The sequence below is a fragment of the Diplotaxodon limnothrissa genome, linkage group LG7, assembly GCF_057381915.1.
Source record: "Diplotaxodon limnothrissa isolate DT_005_m linkage group LG7, D_limnothrissa_male_GT1.1, whole genome shotgun sequence".
Taxonomy (NCBI): Eukaryota; Metazoa; Chordata; class Actinopteri; order Cichliformes; family Cichlidae; genus Diplotaxodon; species Diplotaxodon limnothrissa.
Genome location: NC_140602.1, coordinates 45395656 through 45412099, shown reverse-complemented (window position 1 = coordinate 45412099; position 16444 = coordinate 45395656). Strand labels below are relative to the sequence as shown.

The 16444-nt window shown below is 42.7% G+C and overlaps 1 protein-coding gene across 1 annotated transcript; it reads left to right on the top strand.

Moving 5' to 3' along the window:
* The first annotated feature begins 79 nt into the window (after window positions 1-79).
* LOC146628930 (TBC1 domain family member 10A-like) lies at window positions 80-14624 on the top strand. The gene is made up of 9 exons (XM_085358202.1): window positions 80-577; window positions 6603-6702; window positions 6799-6906; window positions 7829-7935; window positions 8037-8151; window positions 8351-8416; window positions 9493-9682; window positions 11716-11870; window positions 12048-14624. The coding sequence occupies exons 1-9, from the start codon at window positions 396-398 to the stop codon at window positions 12450-12452; spliced, it is 1428 nt and encodes a 475-aa protein (XP_085214328.1). The 5' UTR covers window positions 80-395; the 3' UTR covers window positions 12453-14624.
* The last annotated feature ends 1820 nt before the right edge of the window (window positions 14625-16444 follow it).

The following is a 16444-nucleotide window of genomic DNA, read 5'->3' as shown; positions in this document are numbered from 1 at the left end:
GTTTACTACGCTCTTCGGGGCAAGACAGCTTTTCTCTTCCTTGTAGCCAGCAGCTAACTCACATTCCTGCTGACAGCATAGAAACTAGGTGTGTGTCAGCTGACAGTTGTGTGATGCTAGCACAGTAACTTTGGGCGATTAGCAAACAGATACTTTGCTGCTAATTAAGCGGTCATCGAGGTGCGATTTAGAGTGTGAGTGGAGCGTTAATTATGTGGAGGAGAGGGGGATGTACATAAAAAAAAAAACTCAAGTGGCTGTTGTAGCGTTAGCGAGCTAGCAGCTATCTCAGTAGCAACCGTAGCTAGCAGGCGGCTCCCATGGACGGCATTAAAGTGGCAGCTTTTCTTCTGAAGACCCTGTAGGCGGCTTACGCTAAGATAAATGTTGGCTCAATGGCCAGAACGGAGCTGAGCAATGGACTTAATTTGCGAGACAACCCAGAGAAGCTGACAGAAAATGGAACGGGCTCCTCGCACGGATTAGACCCAGAGGTAAACGGCAATGTCGTCCCCGGAGAGACCCAGGTGGACAAGTACGGATTCACAGGAGGAGCCCAGCAATACGCTGGAGACTCGTAAGTGTCGTTTAACATAACTGATATTTTATTTAGCCCTCGAAATCAATGGAGTAATTCATAAAGGTTTCCTTGTCCCTTTTCTTCTTTGACTGAGATGGATAAACGCGAATAAAACTCAGTCTTCTCTGCGGCTCAGATGGCTTCTTTCCCCCACTGACGCTGTAATATTTATCAATAATGAGTTTGTTTATAGTCAAAAGAAGAAAAGTTAAGGTTGGATGGCTTCAAACTGTACACGGTAAACACATTGCTTTACAGTTTAACCCAACCCCACCTGGTTTAATGGTTCACTGCTTTTTATTGTTACTGTTGTTTGCCTCAAAGTGAACCAGAGTGCGCTGATGATCCCTTGACCTTATGACTTGTGCATCAGGGTGAAAGTTTTTTAGTAAAAAAAAGTGTATTTAATTATTCGTTGCAAAAGGATATTATACCATTGTAATCTTTTGAGATGCACCGTGATAAGACTGGATTTGGTTTCAGTGCATTGTTACATGCTCTTCAGCATCAGCACAGCTGCTGTATCATCTCTATTTCACACCACGGCGTAGAAACAGCAGAAATAAAGCCCGTATGTGCAATAGTGTACACTGCCCTGAGTTTGACGTCACTGTTTTGTAATGCATCACTGTCAGGAAAAAAATGGCCGCATTGTTAAAAAGGAGGGTTACGATTCAGTGGATTGGTCAGTTTGTTTCTGATGGAACTGGCTCTCCATTCATCCATCCCATCCATCCATCCATCCATCCATCCATCTTCATCCGCTTTGTCCGGGGCCGGGTCGCGGGGGCAGCAGCCTAAGCAAAGAGGCCCAGACCTCCCTCTCCCCAGCCACCTCCTCCAGCTTATCCGGGGGAATACCAAGGCGTTCCCAGGCCAGCCGAGAGATATAATCTCTCCAGCGTGTCCTGGGTCTGCCCCGGGGCCTCCTCCCGGTGGGACATGCCTGGAACACCTCACCCAGGAGGCGCCCAGGGGGCATCCTTGTCAGATGCCCGAACCACCTCAGCTGGCTCCTTTCGATGTGGAGCAGCAGCTGCTCTACTCTGAGCCCCTCCCGGATGGCCGAACTTCTCACCCTATCTCTAAGGGAGAGGCCAGCCACCCTTCGGAGGAAGCTCATTTCTGCCGCTTGTATCCGCGATCTCGTTCTTTCGGTCACTACCCACAGCTCGTGGCCATAGGTGAGGGTAGGGACGTAGATCGACCGGTAAATTGAGAGCTTCGCTTTTACACTCAGCTCCCTCTTCACCATTACTGCAGCTGCAGCCCCAATCCGTCTGTCGATCTCCGGCTCCCTTCTCCCATCACTCGCGAACAAGACCCCGAGATACTTGAACTCCTCCACTTGGGGCAGGAACTCATCCCCGACCCGGAGTGGGCACTCCACCCTTTTCCGGCTGAGAACCATGGCCTCAGATTTGGAGGTGCTGATCCTCATTCCCGCTGCTTCACACTCGGCTGCGAACCGTTCCAGTGCGAGCTGGAGGCCCTCACCCGATGAAGCCAACAGAACCACATCATCTGCAAAAATCAGAGATGAGATTCTGAGGCCACCAAAGCGAAAGCCCTCCGCCACTTGGCTGCGCCTAGAAATCCTGTCCATAAAAATTATGAACAGAACCGGAGACAAAGGGCAGCCCTGGCGGAGCCCATCACCCACCGGGAACGAGTCCGACTTATTGCCAGCAATGCGAACCAAGCTCTTGCAACGGTTGTATAGGGATCGAATGGCCCGTAGCAATGGGCCAGACACCCCATATTCCCGCAACACCTCCCACAGGACACCCCGAGGGACATGGTCGAATGCCTTCTCCAAGTCCACAAAACACATGTAGACTGGTTGGGCAAACTCCCATGCACCCTCAAGTATCCTGGAGAGGATAAAGAGCTGGTCCAGTGTTCCGCGACCAGGACGAAAACCGCATTGTTCCTCCTGTATCCGAGGTTCGACTAACGGACGAACTCTCCTTTCCAGCACCCTGGCATAGACTTTCCCAGGGAGGCTGAGGAATGTGATCCCCCTGTAGTTGGAACACACCCTCCGGTCCCCTTTCTTAAAGATGGGGACCACCACCCCGGTCTGCCAGTCCACAGGTACTGCCCCTGATCTCCACGCAACATTGCAGAGGCGTGTCAACCAGGACAGCCCTACAACGTCCAGAGCCTTCAGGAACTCGGGGCGGACCTCATCAACACCAGGGGCTCTGCCACCAAGGAGTTGTTTAACTGCCTCAGTGACCTTGCCCCCGGAAATTGGCGGGTCATTCCCCTCATCCCCAGACTCTGCTTCCTCCTCGGAAGACATGTCAGTGGGATTAAGGAGGTCCTCGAAGTATTCCTTCCACCGCCTGACAATTTTCTCAGTCGACGTCAGCAGCGCTCCACCAGCACTATACACAGTGCAGGTAGAGCACCGCTTTCCCCTCCTGAGACGTCTGACGGTTTGCCAGAATCTCTTCGAGGCAGTCCGAAAGTCTTTTTCCATGGCCTCTCCGAACTCATCCCACACCCGAGTTTTTGCTTCAGCCACTGCCCGAGCCGCATTCCGCTTGGCCTGTCAATACCTGTCGGCTGCCTCCGGAGTCCCACAGGCTAACCAAGCCCGATAGGACTCCTTCTTCAGCCTAGTGGCTCCCTTCACCTCTGGTGTCCACCATTTGGTTCGGGGATTACCACCACGGCAGGCACCAACCACCTTGCGGCCGCAGCTCAATGCAGCAGCTTCGGCAATGGAGACGCTGAACATGGTCCATTCGGACTCAATGTCCCCAGTCTCCCTCGGAATGCTGTTGAAGCTCTGCCGGAGGTGTGCGTTGAAGATCTCGCGGACTGGGGCCTCTGCTCTCCATTAGGGCTGCCACAAACGATTATTTTGATAGTCGACTAGTCACCGATTATTTTTGCGATTAGTCGACTAATCAGATCATCATCCATTGGACGTAAAACTACAGCTTATTGCACCAGCAGCATCTGCTCTTATATAACTATCATTAGCTTACAGCTTTAAGTGTTTAAGGTCTGTGCTAACTAAAAATAAAGACAAGATGATAGTTTATTAAATTTTAATGAAATTTGCAGATTGTTTCGGTGAAGTTTAATAAACTCCTTGCTATCTAAAATATAACAGGACACTGGAGTATATTCTGGAGCATCTCACACTTCTGATAATCAGCTGTCTGCTTGACGTTTATTCAGCTGTGTAAAAACTATAACTTTAATCTCAGACAAACTGATTTACTCAGGAACAAATAAAATACTAAAAAAAAAGCCAAACAACAACATTTTAAGTTATCTAAGTGACTCATATATATTTAACCTGAGTAGCGAAAGACGGCGGTGGGTTTGAAAACGATTTGCGGGGAGTCCGGTGTTCTCACGGCGCTAGTGAGCCTAGCCCCCGGCTCGCTAACGAGCTAGTGGGTAACAGATGTCTCCGAAAACGTCGGAGCGCTTTTGAAAATATGTGGTGTCCTGATAAACTGAGCAGATATTTGAGGTTTACACAGCTACATTCTCGCCTGAAAATATGTTAAACGTTTATTTTGTGACCCAGAAAGAATAATAAGAGTAACATTAAAACTAACTAGCTGCCGCCATTGTTGGAAACTGCGCTGGGCCGCGCTATGAATTCTGGGACAGAGCTGCTTCTTCTTCGGGGTTTAACGGTAGCTGACATCCTTGTACATGCAATGCTGCCATCTTCTGTTTCAGTCCGTTATTACACTCTTAAATCCTACTACTTATTCCTGCGTCTTTTGTGATCTTACAAAGCTTCAAACGACGCGTCGACTATTAAATCAGTCGTCGACGATTTTGATAGTCGATGTAATCGTGACTAGTCGACAAATCGTGGCAGCCCTACTCTCCATTCATCCCAAGCTATTTGTGTTAGTCTGTATTCTGTGTTCCTACTTTTCTTGCTCAACAGCTCTCTGGCACCAAAATGAGAGAGACCGGATTCCTTCTTTGTTGTATTTTTCTCACTGGCATTAATATTCAGTAACTTGGCACTGTCACTTCACAGGAAGACATTTCTTGGTTCAAAGTTTCCATGTTCTGTCTGCAGCTGGGTGGGTTCACTCTACTCTGGCTTCCTCCCAGAGTCAAGACATGCCTGTTAGGTTAATTGGCCATAGGTGTATCACACATTTCATCCCATTATGGCTCTGGGAAATGACCCTGAATTAGATAAGGGTCATTTCATGTGAACGGACCAAGTTCCTTCAGCCTAACCACCTTTCCATGGGGGAGCAGCGGGATCTTGGGTAATGATATCTATACTTCTTAGTAGAAGAACTCCCAGATTACTGTTGTTTTTCAATAAGTAAACTAACATATTGTGATGAAGATGGGTTTCTGTGGAGCCATTTTTAAACGGGTATACCTAGGGAGCTGCTTAAATTATGTCAATCACATTTTTTAGGCCAAATATCTGCTACTATGATTTAATGAATGTGGAATTTCAAAAATGTAGCTGAAGTTCAACATCAAATTCTTGCATTTGCTTGAAAATCTGATAGTACAGCCTGCACTAGTGTTTTAGAAACCCTGTAGACAGAACAGTTTTAAAGAGGGGGTTGAAATTTGTTACACAGATTCCCATATATGAGGTGTGCTCTATACCATCAATTTACCCAAATGACATGAATGGTATTAAAAATATTAAGGCTTGAAAATGGGGAAACAAATGTATTCTAGTGAACAATATTTGAGATATTCCAAAAGAAATGACATCAGACAGGAATTTCAATTGTGAATTGTTTGGTAATAACAAGTGGGAGTGGGAGAAAAGTTTCTTCCACTGCTAAATTTGCTCTCTATACCTTCACCATCCATCCCTGTGGAGCCAAAGGAGCCACATTTCCATCATCCACAGTTCAAAATCATTATATTTCTCTTATACTGGGACTTGGTGCAGCCCCTCAATTCAACCTCAAAAGAAGTCATGGTAGCTCCTCTCTTTTTAAGGACACACAGTTCTTTTAAGACAAGTTTCTTCTGATTGGTTGACCCTTGTAAACAGAAGGTAGGAATAGGAGGTAGCTTTTTTGTTTTTTTCCCTTTGTCACACTCACCTTTGTGTGGTCATCATACAGACCTAAGAGTAAAAAAAGGGTCTGAAAAAGTGTGTTTGGTGCAATATAAATCCTGACATTTTGGATCACAAGGATTGCTTGCACATATGCTGACCTTGTTAGCTGACATACAAATATCTACCTTTGTTACTGTACATGTTTGTGTATAATGCTGTAAGTCCCCTTTAATAAAGCCCTCCTCAAAAGCTAGCTTTCACTTCTGGGTCTGCACACCATCCTGGTTTGTCTATCTTCCTTGCTCTTAAAGCTAGTCTTGGACTTTGCCTTGAACATAGGCAAAGTTTGGCAGAAAGTTTGTTTGTTTGCTTTAATTAATTCATTTAATTTAATTTTCCTTATAAACCAAGTAATATGACTCATTTTTCAAATAAATGAAGAAAAACAGATTCAGCCAAGCAGGCTGACCTGTCAACAACAAAATGTTTAGTGTTTTTTACTGTTTTGAAGACACAATGCAGTCTGTCCTTATCTTGTTCTTTGGGGTTATTAGATAACATTGGTGTAAGTGGCATTGTTTGAGCTTGCTTTAATAACGGCACTGCAGTAAGTTGTAAAGTTAATCATATAAATAAATAGACCAGGTTTCTTTGGTTGTTTTTGTGTGTGTCAAATGTGACAGCTCAGGTCTTCAGCAGCTCTGCAGTGAGGTGAGAGATTAGTAAATGTTTTGAGTAGGAGGGTGTAGTAAGCTGAACAAAGGGAAAGTTCTCCCACAGCTTCCTGTTTTCCATCCACTTCTTTGCTGATTGCCAGTGTTTAACTGCTTAGCCTGAGGTTAGGTTTCCTACACGTACAAGGAAGAGATTCCTGCCCTCTATGATGACAGGATTACTGGACATGGCACAGAAGAGTGAAACCATTGTCAGTCAGGGCTGAGAATAATTTGTTTGCCTCTATCAGTTTAATTGTTTCCTCCTCCACAGTGCTGAAGAGGTCCCAACTGAGGTGTTGAGACAGCGGGAGGCAAAATGGTTGGAGATGCTCAACAGCTGGGACAAGTGGATGGCCAAAAGACACAAGAAGGTCCGCTTTATAAGCTGTAAATGACATCAGATGTATTAATTATGTCCAGTTGTTATATACAGCTTCTTCTTGAACTGTCCATGTGTTGTATAACAGGTGAAAGAGCGCTGTCAGAAGGGGATCCCTCCATCCCTGAGAGGCCGAGCTTGGCTCTACCTTTCTGGAGGCAAAGTGAAAAGGGAGCTAAACCAGGGCAAGTTCCAGGTCAGTCATAGGAAGTTGTTTAAAAAGTGGACTTTTTTTTTTTTAAATTCTCAAATAAATAAAACATAATATGACAATATTAGATGACGTATTACAAAAAGACAATTACACATTAAACATAGGAAGAGACAAACAGAAATATTACAAAAAGAAGGTGATGAGATGTGTCGCACGTACCAATCATGGTAGGCAGTCTTAGCATGTGTTCAGAGTATATGCTAGGTATGATGAGAAGAACATAAGCTCTGTAACATAAGAATGGAGATGGGTTTTTCCACTTTGGATCAATTTTTCTTTAAATTCACCCTGAATTGTTTTCCTAGAGTAATTATATAGTTATCTATTTGGGGAAAAAAGTGCACTCTTTTCAGGCCTGGGACAAGATATATGATGCAAAATCATTTGTAAAATAAGTTAGGGAGTCTGTCTTCCTGTATTTGACAGAAAAAGTTTCAGCTGTACATTTTTTACCATATTTGTGACAATTTTAGATGTGAAACTGTCGTTAATGATCGACTAAATAAATCCTTAAAGCAAGAATGCAGTTAAAGGAAGAGTTTTAGTTTTAGCTCTGGCTAAAATATCTTTGGGTGGAACTGTGCAGGAAGAGTCCTGATACGTACACATCACTGACAGCATGCCAGGATATTGTCTATTGTTTCAGTTTTAACAATAGCACGCCAGTAAACATCCAAACACGGTACACACTTAAAGTTTTAGTTACAATATTTTTATCTGTGCTGTTGCACTTTGCATCGAAAAGCATTGTTAAGATCAGCAACCAAAACTACACTGCTATAGTTTAGCAAAGACTAAATTGCAAACAGATGTTGCTATTTGGAATAGAAGGCTTGTAGCTATACTTAGAATGTTTTACAAAACAACATAATGTTAAAAATGCCAACCAAATTGTGTTATTTAGAAACTGGACGAGGAGCAAGGAGATCCCAAATGGGTTGATATCATTGAGCGGGACCTTCATCGACAGTTCCCTTTCCATGAAATGTTTGCAGCGAGAGGAGGTCACGGGTATGCGTTTCCATTCCTCGCTTCCAGAATCCTTTTATGTGTCCCACTTTTCGCCTAATGAGGCCAAACGTTGTTTCTAAACCAGCTGTTTTGATGTATAGGCAGCAGGACCTGTTTCGTGTGCTGAAGGCTTACACTCTGTATCGGCCTGATGAGGGTTACTGCCAGGCTCAGGCTCCCGTCGCTGCTGTACTTCTGATGCATATGCCAGCTGAGGTGAATATTTAATACTTTTTCTAATCTAAAATACTGGATGCCATCTGTTCTAATCGAAAATGTTAATTTCTAAGTTTGTTTTTCAAATGTATATTTTTCTATCAACGGCATCATCGTTTTACTTTATGTAAAAAGTACTTTTTTTATTACTTTAATTTGTGATTCCTCTAATTCTCTCTCCCTCTTTCTTTGGTCCTAGGATGCTTTCTGGGTTCTTGTTCAGATTTGTGAAAAATACCTTCCTGGATACTACAGTGCAGGGCTGGTATGTTGCTGTCAGTGTCATTGTTCCGCCTGTTATTCATCTACCTGTAATCTGTACACTCACCAGCCACTAAATATCTAATCACACGCTGTTCCTGTCACCTAAGAACAGGAAATTTCTTAGGTGGATATTTTCTTGGCATAATTTGTCCCTTAGACAAACTGGGCATGTTTAAATGCCACAGCATGTCAGAACATTGTTGCTGACCTTGTCTATGTCTGTGTACCCATGTTTGGTGGCCGCTTCCAGCAGAAGAAAGTGCCATGTCATAAAGCCCATGTCATCTTACACTGGGGTTTTTGTGTTATTTGAGTTCACTGTACTCAAATAGCTTCCACACTCAGCAGATCACAATCTAATAAGCACCCTTGGAATGTGGCTGTACCGGAGGTTCACATCATGGATGTGAAGCCGACAAACCTGTAGAAACTGTGCAGTGGTGTCATTTTAATATACACCAAAATCTCTGAAGAATGTTTCCACCACCTTTTTGATTTTGTGATGAAAAGATTTAATATGGGCTGAGACGAAAGGGGGCTAACCTGGTAATAACAAGGTGTCAGTGAAAGTTGTAACAAGTTAATACTAAATAAAGTGGTTGGTGAGTGTATATCTATGTACACAAAATGAACATGTGTTTTGTACCAACAAGTAAATAAATGAGTCATTTAAGGACTCCAAACACACCCCATAATGGGCAAAAATCATTTTGTTTTACAGTTTTGATATTTATGGATATTTTTCCCAGGAATTAAGGTGACTTTTACCCGTAGAAAAACAAATTCAGCTTCAAGATTTGAAGTCATTCAAAGTTTAGTTTGATATTTACAGCTTGTCTGTTGGCCTAATTTTCTAAAGCCAGAACTTCGCTTTTTCAGCTCGATGGTACGTGTGGCTGCTCTAGTGTTACAGCTCTTTAGGCCGTTGTCTCTGTCACTCATGCTGATATGCTAACAGCCTAATTACCTGAGGTGGTGACCAGGCTAGAAGGATAAGATAATCAGACAATCAGATTAAGCAAAGACAAAGCAGTCTGTTCTTTCTCTGCTGACTGTTTTTGCATGTTGTCTCCACAGGAGGCGATCCAGCTCGACGGGGAGATTCTGTACGCTCTGCTGCAGCAGGTTTCCTCTGTGGCCTACCGTCACTTAAAGAAGCAGAAGCTGGAGCCCACCCTGTGCATGACCGAGTGGTTCATGTGCATCTTCTCTCGCACTCTGCCGTGGGCCTCGGTGCTGCGCGTCTGGGACATGTTCCTGTGTGAAGGTGAAGTGCCCCACACTGATAGATTTTCTTCTTTTTTATAATTGCATTGCATTGAATTGCTACTCTTACAGAGATGATGGGATAGATACGATAGTGTATTCAAATGCTATTAAACAGAAGTGTTTTACTTTAAGCTCACAGATGGAAGATTTGTTTGATGTGGCTTGTGGTTGATTTTTGTTTGACTGAGTGGAGAGTTCACAGTGCAGTAGTGGAAAATGCCACACTTGAGTTTGGGGGCACACCTAAGAAGAACTTCCTGTCTTTGCATTGAGTTAGTTGGTGCAGACAAATAAGAGAAGTGTTGAGATAGACAGGATGAAGTATTAGTGGCCTGGCTGAAAGTTGTGTGCTTTTTGGTTTTTCATTTAAACGTATCCCTCCGTTGCTTAAGTTATCAGTCTCTAGACAGCAATTAAATGAATACAAAATGGTAGCATTTAACGGTCCGCCAATACCCATCATATGACCATCATCCTCCTCTTTGATTTTACTTTAATGTCAGGAATCAGTAACAGTTTAAGGTAGATAACTGTAACAAAACCAAGTAGAAAGTACAAAACCTGAAGAGCTGGGTCTGATGGTTCCAGAGAGGGAGGCGGTTTTTCAGCCATTGAAAGGTCGGTGGTTCGATTCAGGCTTCTTCCAGTCTGCACATCAGTGCTCTTGGGCAAGATGCTGAACCCCCAAACCTTCCTTTATTTTTGTGCGTGAATCTAAGTGGGTTGATAAAACTAGAAAAGCACTATATAAATACATTTACCATTTACATGCACAGGACACTTTGCTAGGAACTCTTTTTTTAATGACTGGCTGTCTTAAATTGTTGTTGCACAAAGTCAACAGGGTGCTGATAACATGATAGCATCACAGACTCATGCACATCCATGATGGCAACCTCCCGTTCTACAACATACCTAAGGTGCTCTTGAGCTCTGGTGACTGTGTTTTGAGCACAGTGAACTCATTGTCATGTCATCTCATGATTGAGATGATTCTAGCTTTGTGACGTTGTGGTTATAAAGGGTTGGTCAGTAATAATACTCAGGTAGAGAGTGGTATTTAAATGATGGTCAGTTGGCACAAAGGGGCACTCTGCTTTGTTGTGCCAAACACAACTTGTTTTCCAAGAGGAGCACTATGGACTCTGTAGGCTCCTCTTGTTAATCTTTTTATTTTGTTGTTTATCTTATTTATATTATTATCACCTGAAAGACAAAACAAAGGGAGGTACACAAAAAAAATTTTTTTGCTGTGTGTGAGGGAGAGCAAGAGAGTGAGAATCTGCAGCAGAAGTCAAGACTAACCAGATTAAGCAACATTTTTCAAATCTTTAGATGTCTACTTGTTGTGAAGCCTTATAAATTGTAGCCTCAGTTTCCTGTTCTTAGCTGACAGGAGCGGCTCCTGCTGTGGTTTTCTGCCACTCTGCTTTAAGGTTTATTGTGTTGTGCATTCAGAGATGCTTTTCTGCATACCTTGCATACCTGACCATTTTCTGTCAACCTTTGAGATGATTGTTCAGAAAAATCGCACCCATTTGTGAAATACTCACATCAGCCCATCTGCCACATTCAAAGTCACTGAAGTCACCTTTTCTTCTGAGTTTAACTTAAAGCATGTCATCTTAGCCATGTCTACAGGCCTAATTGCATTTATGTGCCGTGTAATTGGTTGTTTATGTGTTTGTGTTAATGAACAGTTTAACAGATGTGTCTAATGAAGTGGCTGGCAAGTGTATATGCGCTGATGGAGGGTTTCTCTGGTACTAATCGGGGTAAAACGGAGATAAAGAGTGATCAGTGAGCTGTGATCAGAATATCCAAGTAACAACCCACAGACTAAAAACATGAAGCCTCCCTGTTGTTTTATTTTGAAATAATACAAATGTGTCACCGCACTGAATCATTGTGTCACCCAACCCAACTCAAAGTACTTCTCATGGTTATTATGGAGAAATGAATTACTAATATAAAATGTGAAAGTTAGTTGATCTGGCCTCATGTTGTCTTGTGTGACGTGTATGTTCTCAGGAGTGAAGATCCTCTTCAAAGTGGGCCTGGTCCTCCTCAAATGCACGTTGGGATCCCAGCAGAAACTGAAGGACTGCCAAAGTCTCTATGAGACAATGGAGCTGCTCCGAGCAATAAATCCAGAGTACATGCAAGAAAGTTTCCTGGTGCATGAGGTACACCTACACAGACCATTAAGTCTTTGCAATCCATTTTCTTATTTTGACCCTGCAAACCCTTCTGAGACTTTAACTGCTGAGATTGTGAAAACACCAATAATGGAAATGCTTTAACTAAAAGCTCAGACATTAAATCACGTGTGGCTCACACTCCTGTATTTATGTGTGTTTCAGATTATCGAGTTAACGATATCCGAGACAAAGATTGAGAAGGAGCACAATGCTCAGCTCCGGCGCTGGAAGGAGAGTCACGGAGATCTGCACTGTAAATCCCCTCCCAGGATGCACGGGGCTAAAGCCATCATGACCTCTGAGCCACACAGCAAACAACACCTGAAACAAAGACCTGCCATCACCGTGGAGTCTCCCTTGGCACCCAAGACGGATGTGAATGAAGAAAATGCAGCCACAAGAAGTAGAAAGACTAAGGATGAAGATGAGATGAAGACAGCATTCCCTTCACAGGAGCTGATTAATCCTTACGCTCCTTCCTCTGACCCCTCACCTCTCTTCGAACATATAACCCTAAAAGGGTCCAAAGAGAGTCTGAGCAGTGTAGAGCAAGACACCTACCTGTAGCAGGAGAAGATTTATCACAGTTTACAAACAGCAGTAAGTCCATACAGGCCTAACCAAGCAGTGACATGACGACACCTTTCAGTGTGTCTGGGGCAAAAATAAAACTGAGATGTTTGTGAATTTTTACATAAGTTTGTAAAACTGAACGCCAGCTAAGCAGCTAGGCTAAGCAGCTGCTGAAGTCATTTCACTCACACAGGTTGCTATGCTTTTTAACTACATCCTATAGCCACATTTGTAAAGTGGAACTCAGAGGTGTCATTTCCAGGGACCAGCAGCAGATGACGACAATGTGTGACGCCGATAAATTAGGTTTTATTCCTGCAGGCAGGCGTTTGAACTTGGGGCTATTTTGCCCATCTCCATTGGGCTTTAACAACAAAAAAAGATGAACCTCATAATCACTCATGTAAACACATAAATGTCTAGTCCTGATTCCCCCAAGTTTAATTCAAACTCTAAAAGATAAACAATGAAGAAGAAAAAAGAATTAGTGAGTGCATGATCAAATTCGCCTGCTTTCACCTCTAATGCCACCAGTATGCTTGAGCCACTACTGGAGTTCTGTGAGTGTAATCACAATGCAACGTTAAAGTACTAAATAATTAGAAATAGCCCACTGGAGAATAGTCACATGTGGCAAAAGATTTTAATGACACCCGTCGGTAATGTTGACAGGGTCACTAATGCTTATTACGCTGTGCGCCTTCTTGAAAAGAGAAGAACGTATTCTTTATATATAAAGTATATGTTCTCTTATTTATCACAGAGTTGGGAAGTTCCATAAGTAGAAAACTATAAAGCTCCAATAGGTTTTGTTGCTCCATACATTTGCATACAGAATTGCTTCAGAGCAGCTCTCTTGATGGTAAAGGCTGCTGATCTCTCCCTTTGGAGAAAAAAAGCTTGTAGCTAACTGTTAACACCTCCTGCTAGTTACCTCTTAAAAGCAGCACTCTGATTATCTCCCATCTTTTAAAACATTGAGTCTTAATTATTGAGTTTTTTGCCAGGAGCTCTTTGCTTTTTTCCCCAGACTTCCTTTTTGCCTACAGTCACTACGTTGCCATCGGATAGATTTGTATCGTTAGTCTCAGTTATTCGCACTAAATCGCAGACGCACAGTTTTTACGCGTGCACTCTGCAGAGTCTGTAGTGCTGCCTCAGTGAGTCAGTCTCTGCTGTCACTGAACACTAGAGGGCGTCCTGAGATTATCTCTCAGCCTCCGTCAGTGAGCAGCAGCCTTTGTCTTACAGGGGAAAAAGGAGAGGAAAAAACCGACGCAAGCTGTTTGACACTCAAATGAAGGACGATAGTTCAGGGACATTTTGTGCCACTAAGCCAAAGATTTGTAAAGTTTATTTTTTAAGATGTATTCGTGGAAGTAATTCAGTTGTGTCTGACAGTATTGTCAGTTTGGGAGTGCGTGGAGTTTTTATTTATGTTGTAAATGAAACAGTATAAGCTGTTTTTGTACAATTACACTTTAAAGGTTTCATCTGCTTTAAATTTGTATAATTATTACAATAAAAGAAAAGGAGCGCACTAGAGGGTTGTTCTCTGCGGCTAAAGCCGATGGAGCTGTAAACCTTTGACGGTGACGTGTAAATACTTGTATAAAACCGAGATGCTGCAAGTGAAGAAAAATTCGAAATGAACTGGAAAAACAGGCAACGTTTAACATTACCAGCAAAAGATGTGGCTTTATTTGGAGTTACCACCATACCTTTGGAGATTATTTTCAGTCGATGATTTCTATGATGGAAAATGGTTGTGGGTATGTGTTGACTTTTAAACACTCAAATGTTGTAAAGCATATGCTACGGGTTCATTTTAAAAAATTTGTTCTGAGGCACTGTTTACTTGTGATGCCCTGTGGAGCTTTTTAAAGTCACATTGGAGATTTTAAAACTTTGATTTTTGTGGGGTTTTTTGTTTTTGTTTTGTTTTTTAACCAATACTTCAACGGTTTCTGCAAAAAGCTGTCCTGAAGAGTTAATTTTGGTCCAGGGAAGGAATTTGAATAAGTTAACCGGTCGTTTTAAAGAGTAAGAACGTTTAGTTTGCTTTCCATCCACTGGAAAATGCACACTCCACTAAGTTGATAAGATGCTGCTTATTATTAATCGTTGCAACAGTTATATTTTGAAACAACAGAGCATTTATTTTGATAGGGGCATGTAGATTTCTGATATTTTGCCTCATTTGATTTAAAATGTGTATTTTTTTTCCACCAAATTCCATTTAAATCAATAAAACTTGAACAGGTATTTCCTGGGTTTTTTGTTTTATGATAACTTTCTCTTACATCTGCATTTACTGTCAAACACAAGGGGATAAAGTGCCACACAGACGGGACCAAAGTTACGAGCAGTATTTGAATGCCTCCTGTGTTATCGTTCAACGCCCTCACACCCACCCGTCCGCCCGCCCGCCCTCACCCACGCAGCAGCACACTTCCTTGGACACCTGTTTCTCCGGCTCTTTCAGCTCTTGGAGGAATTTGCATGTCAAATAGGGCGAATTCCCACACCACCATCCAAAGTGCCTCACACAGCCATTTGCCTTTGGTCTCTGAATGGAGTCTTCTGCGTGCACACAGGCCTTCTTTTTCTTCTTCTCATTCCCTCAGTAAGATTCAGCTGCAGTCCAAGAACATGACAGCCAAGAATCTCTCCTGCTACATTTTAATTTACTAAACTGGTGAGAAGCCAAAACTGCATTAAAAAGTAAAAGATGGTTGTATGGTCTCAGTTTTTCTTATTTTCTGTCATTTGATAGTACACTTCTTGAATTAGAGGAGATACTAGGATTTAATTTGGCACGCCCAGCTTCCTCATGTCACATTCTGCACAGGAAGCCTTCACAGTGGCTTCTTTTATTTATGTGAAGGATTTTGTGCGTGTTTTTGTCAAGGGGATGCCTGTCATTAGAGCATTTTTGTGTATGTCTCCGCTAGCTGTAACAATGCAGGCTGAACTGCCTATTTCCAATCCAGCGACACCCTTCACCTCAATCTAACCCCACCCTGCCCCCCAGCCGTCCACCTGTGGACCTTCTCCCTCTGCTAGTGCTCAGTGACACTGGTTAGACCTGATCGTAGACCAGAGAGGGTGTAATGGGAGACTTTGTGTTTATGGCTAATCTGCAGAGGAGGAGATGTGACCCAGACGTGATCCCATAACCACGCTCTGTAAAGTGCAGATGAGAATTTTGAGCTTTAGCAGTGTAATCGCCTGTTGCTGGGCCTCGGTTGCATGCAAGGACATCACTATACTTTGTTTAGCTTTTAAAATGTTTCACCCCTACTCCTGAGTGCTTTAAAAGTAGAGTGACCTGAACAAGTCTTTTAATAACAGTGAAATCATCTTCAGAAAATAAGTGCTCTAAATTGGAAATGCTATTTCTCCCAGTGGTGAAGCTTTTTGCAGGCTAATAGCGGTGTGTGTGCGCACACTGAGAAGAAAAGATGATCCGGGAAAGTGAAACAATCATGTATTTTGTTACACTGGAAGCAACAACAATCACCTTCTATCCACAGTGTTCTTGCACAGTTTTCTTGGCTACTGCATTTTGCACCATGCCCCTGCTAAAGGTCCCCAGTGTATATGAAGCACAATGTCCTGGTTTAAATAGTGCCCATAATTCAGACGTGTTCAATTTAATTTCTATCACAACATTTAATTTAAGTCAACCCATGAAGATACCCAACCCAATACAGAGAGCATAGATGCTGATGAGCTGGACACCAGAAATTGTTCTGATATTTTGAAACTTAATCTCGCCAACATTTGCAACTTTATAAATACAGGGCCAGCGCTTTCTTATGCACTTTTATGTTATGTGGCTCATTTTATATGTTAAAATATGTACAAAAACCAGTATAACAACATTTCTTCAAAAGGGAGCATCCCAGAGGTGGATAAGGATGAAATCCACAATATTTACTCACAGTCATTTAACCATTTTCCTTTCAGCAGATTCACATCAA

Excerpts from the sequence above, each read along its gene's own strand:
- LOC146628930 (XM_085358202.1), top strand. The coding sequence starts at position 396 with ATGGCCAGAACGGAGCTGAGCAATGGACTTAATTTGCGAGACAACCCA. Across the intron at positions 578-6,602 it reads CAGCAATACGCTGGAGACTC|TGCTGAAGAGGTCCCAACTG; the intron begins GTAAGTGTCGTT and ends CCTCCTCCACAG. Across the intron at positions 11,871-12,047 it reads AAAGTTTCCTGGTGCATGAG|ATTATCGAGTTAACGATATC; the intron begins GTACACCTACAC and ends TGTGTGTTTCAG.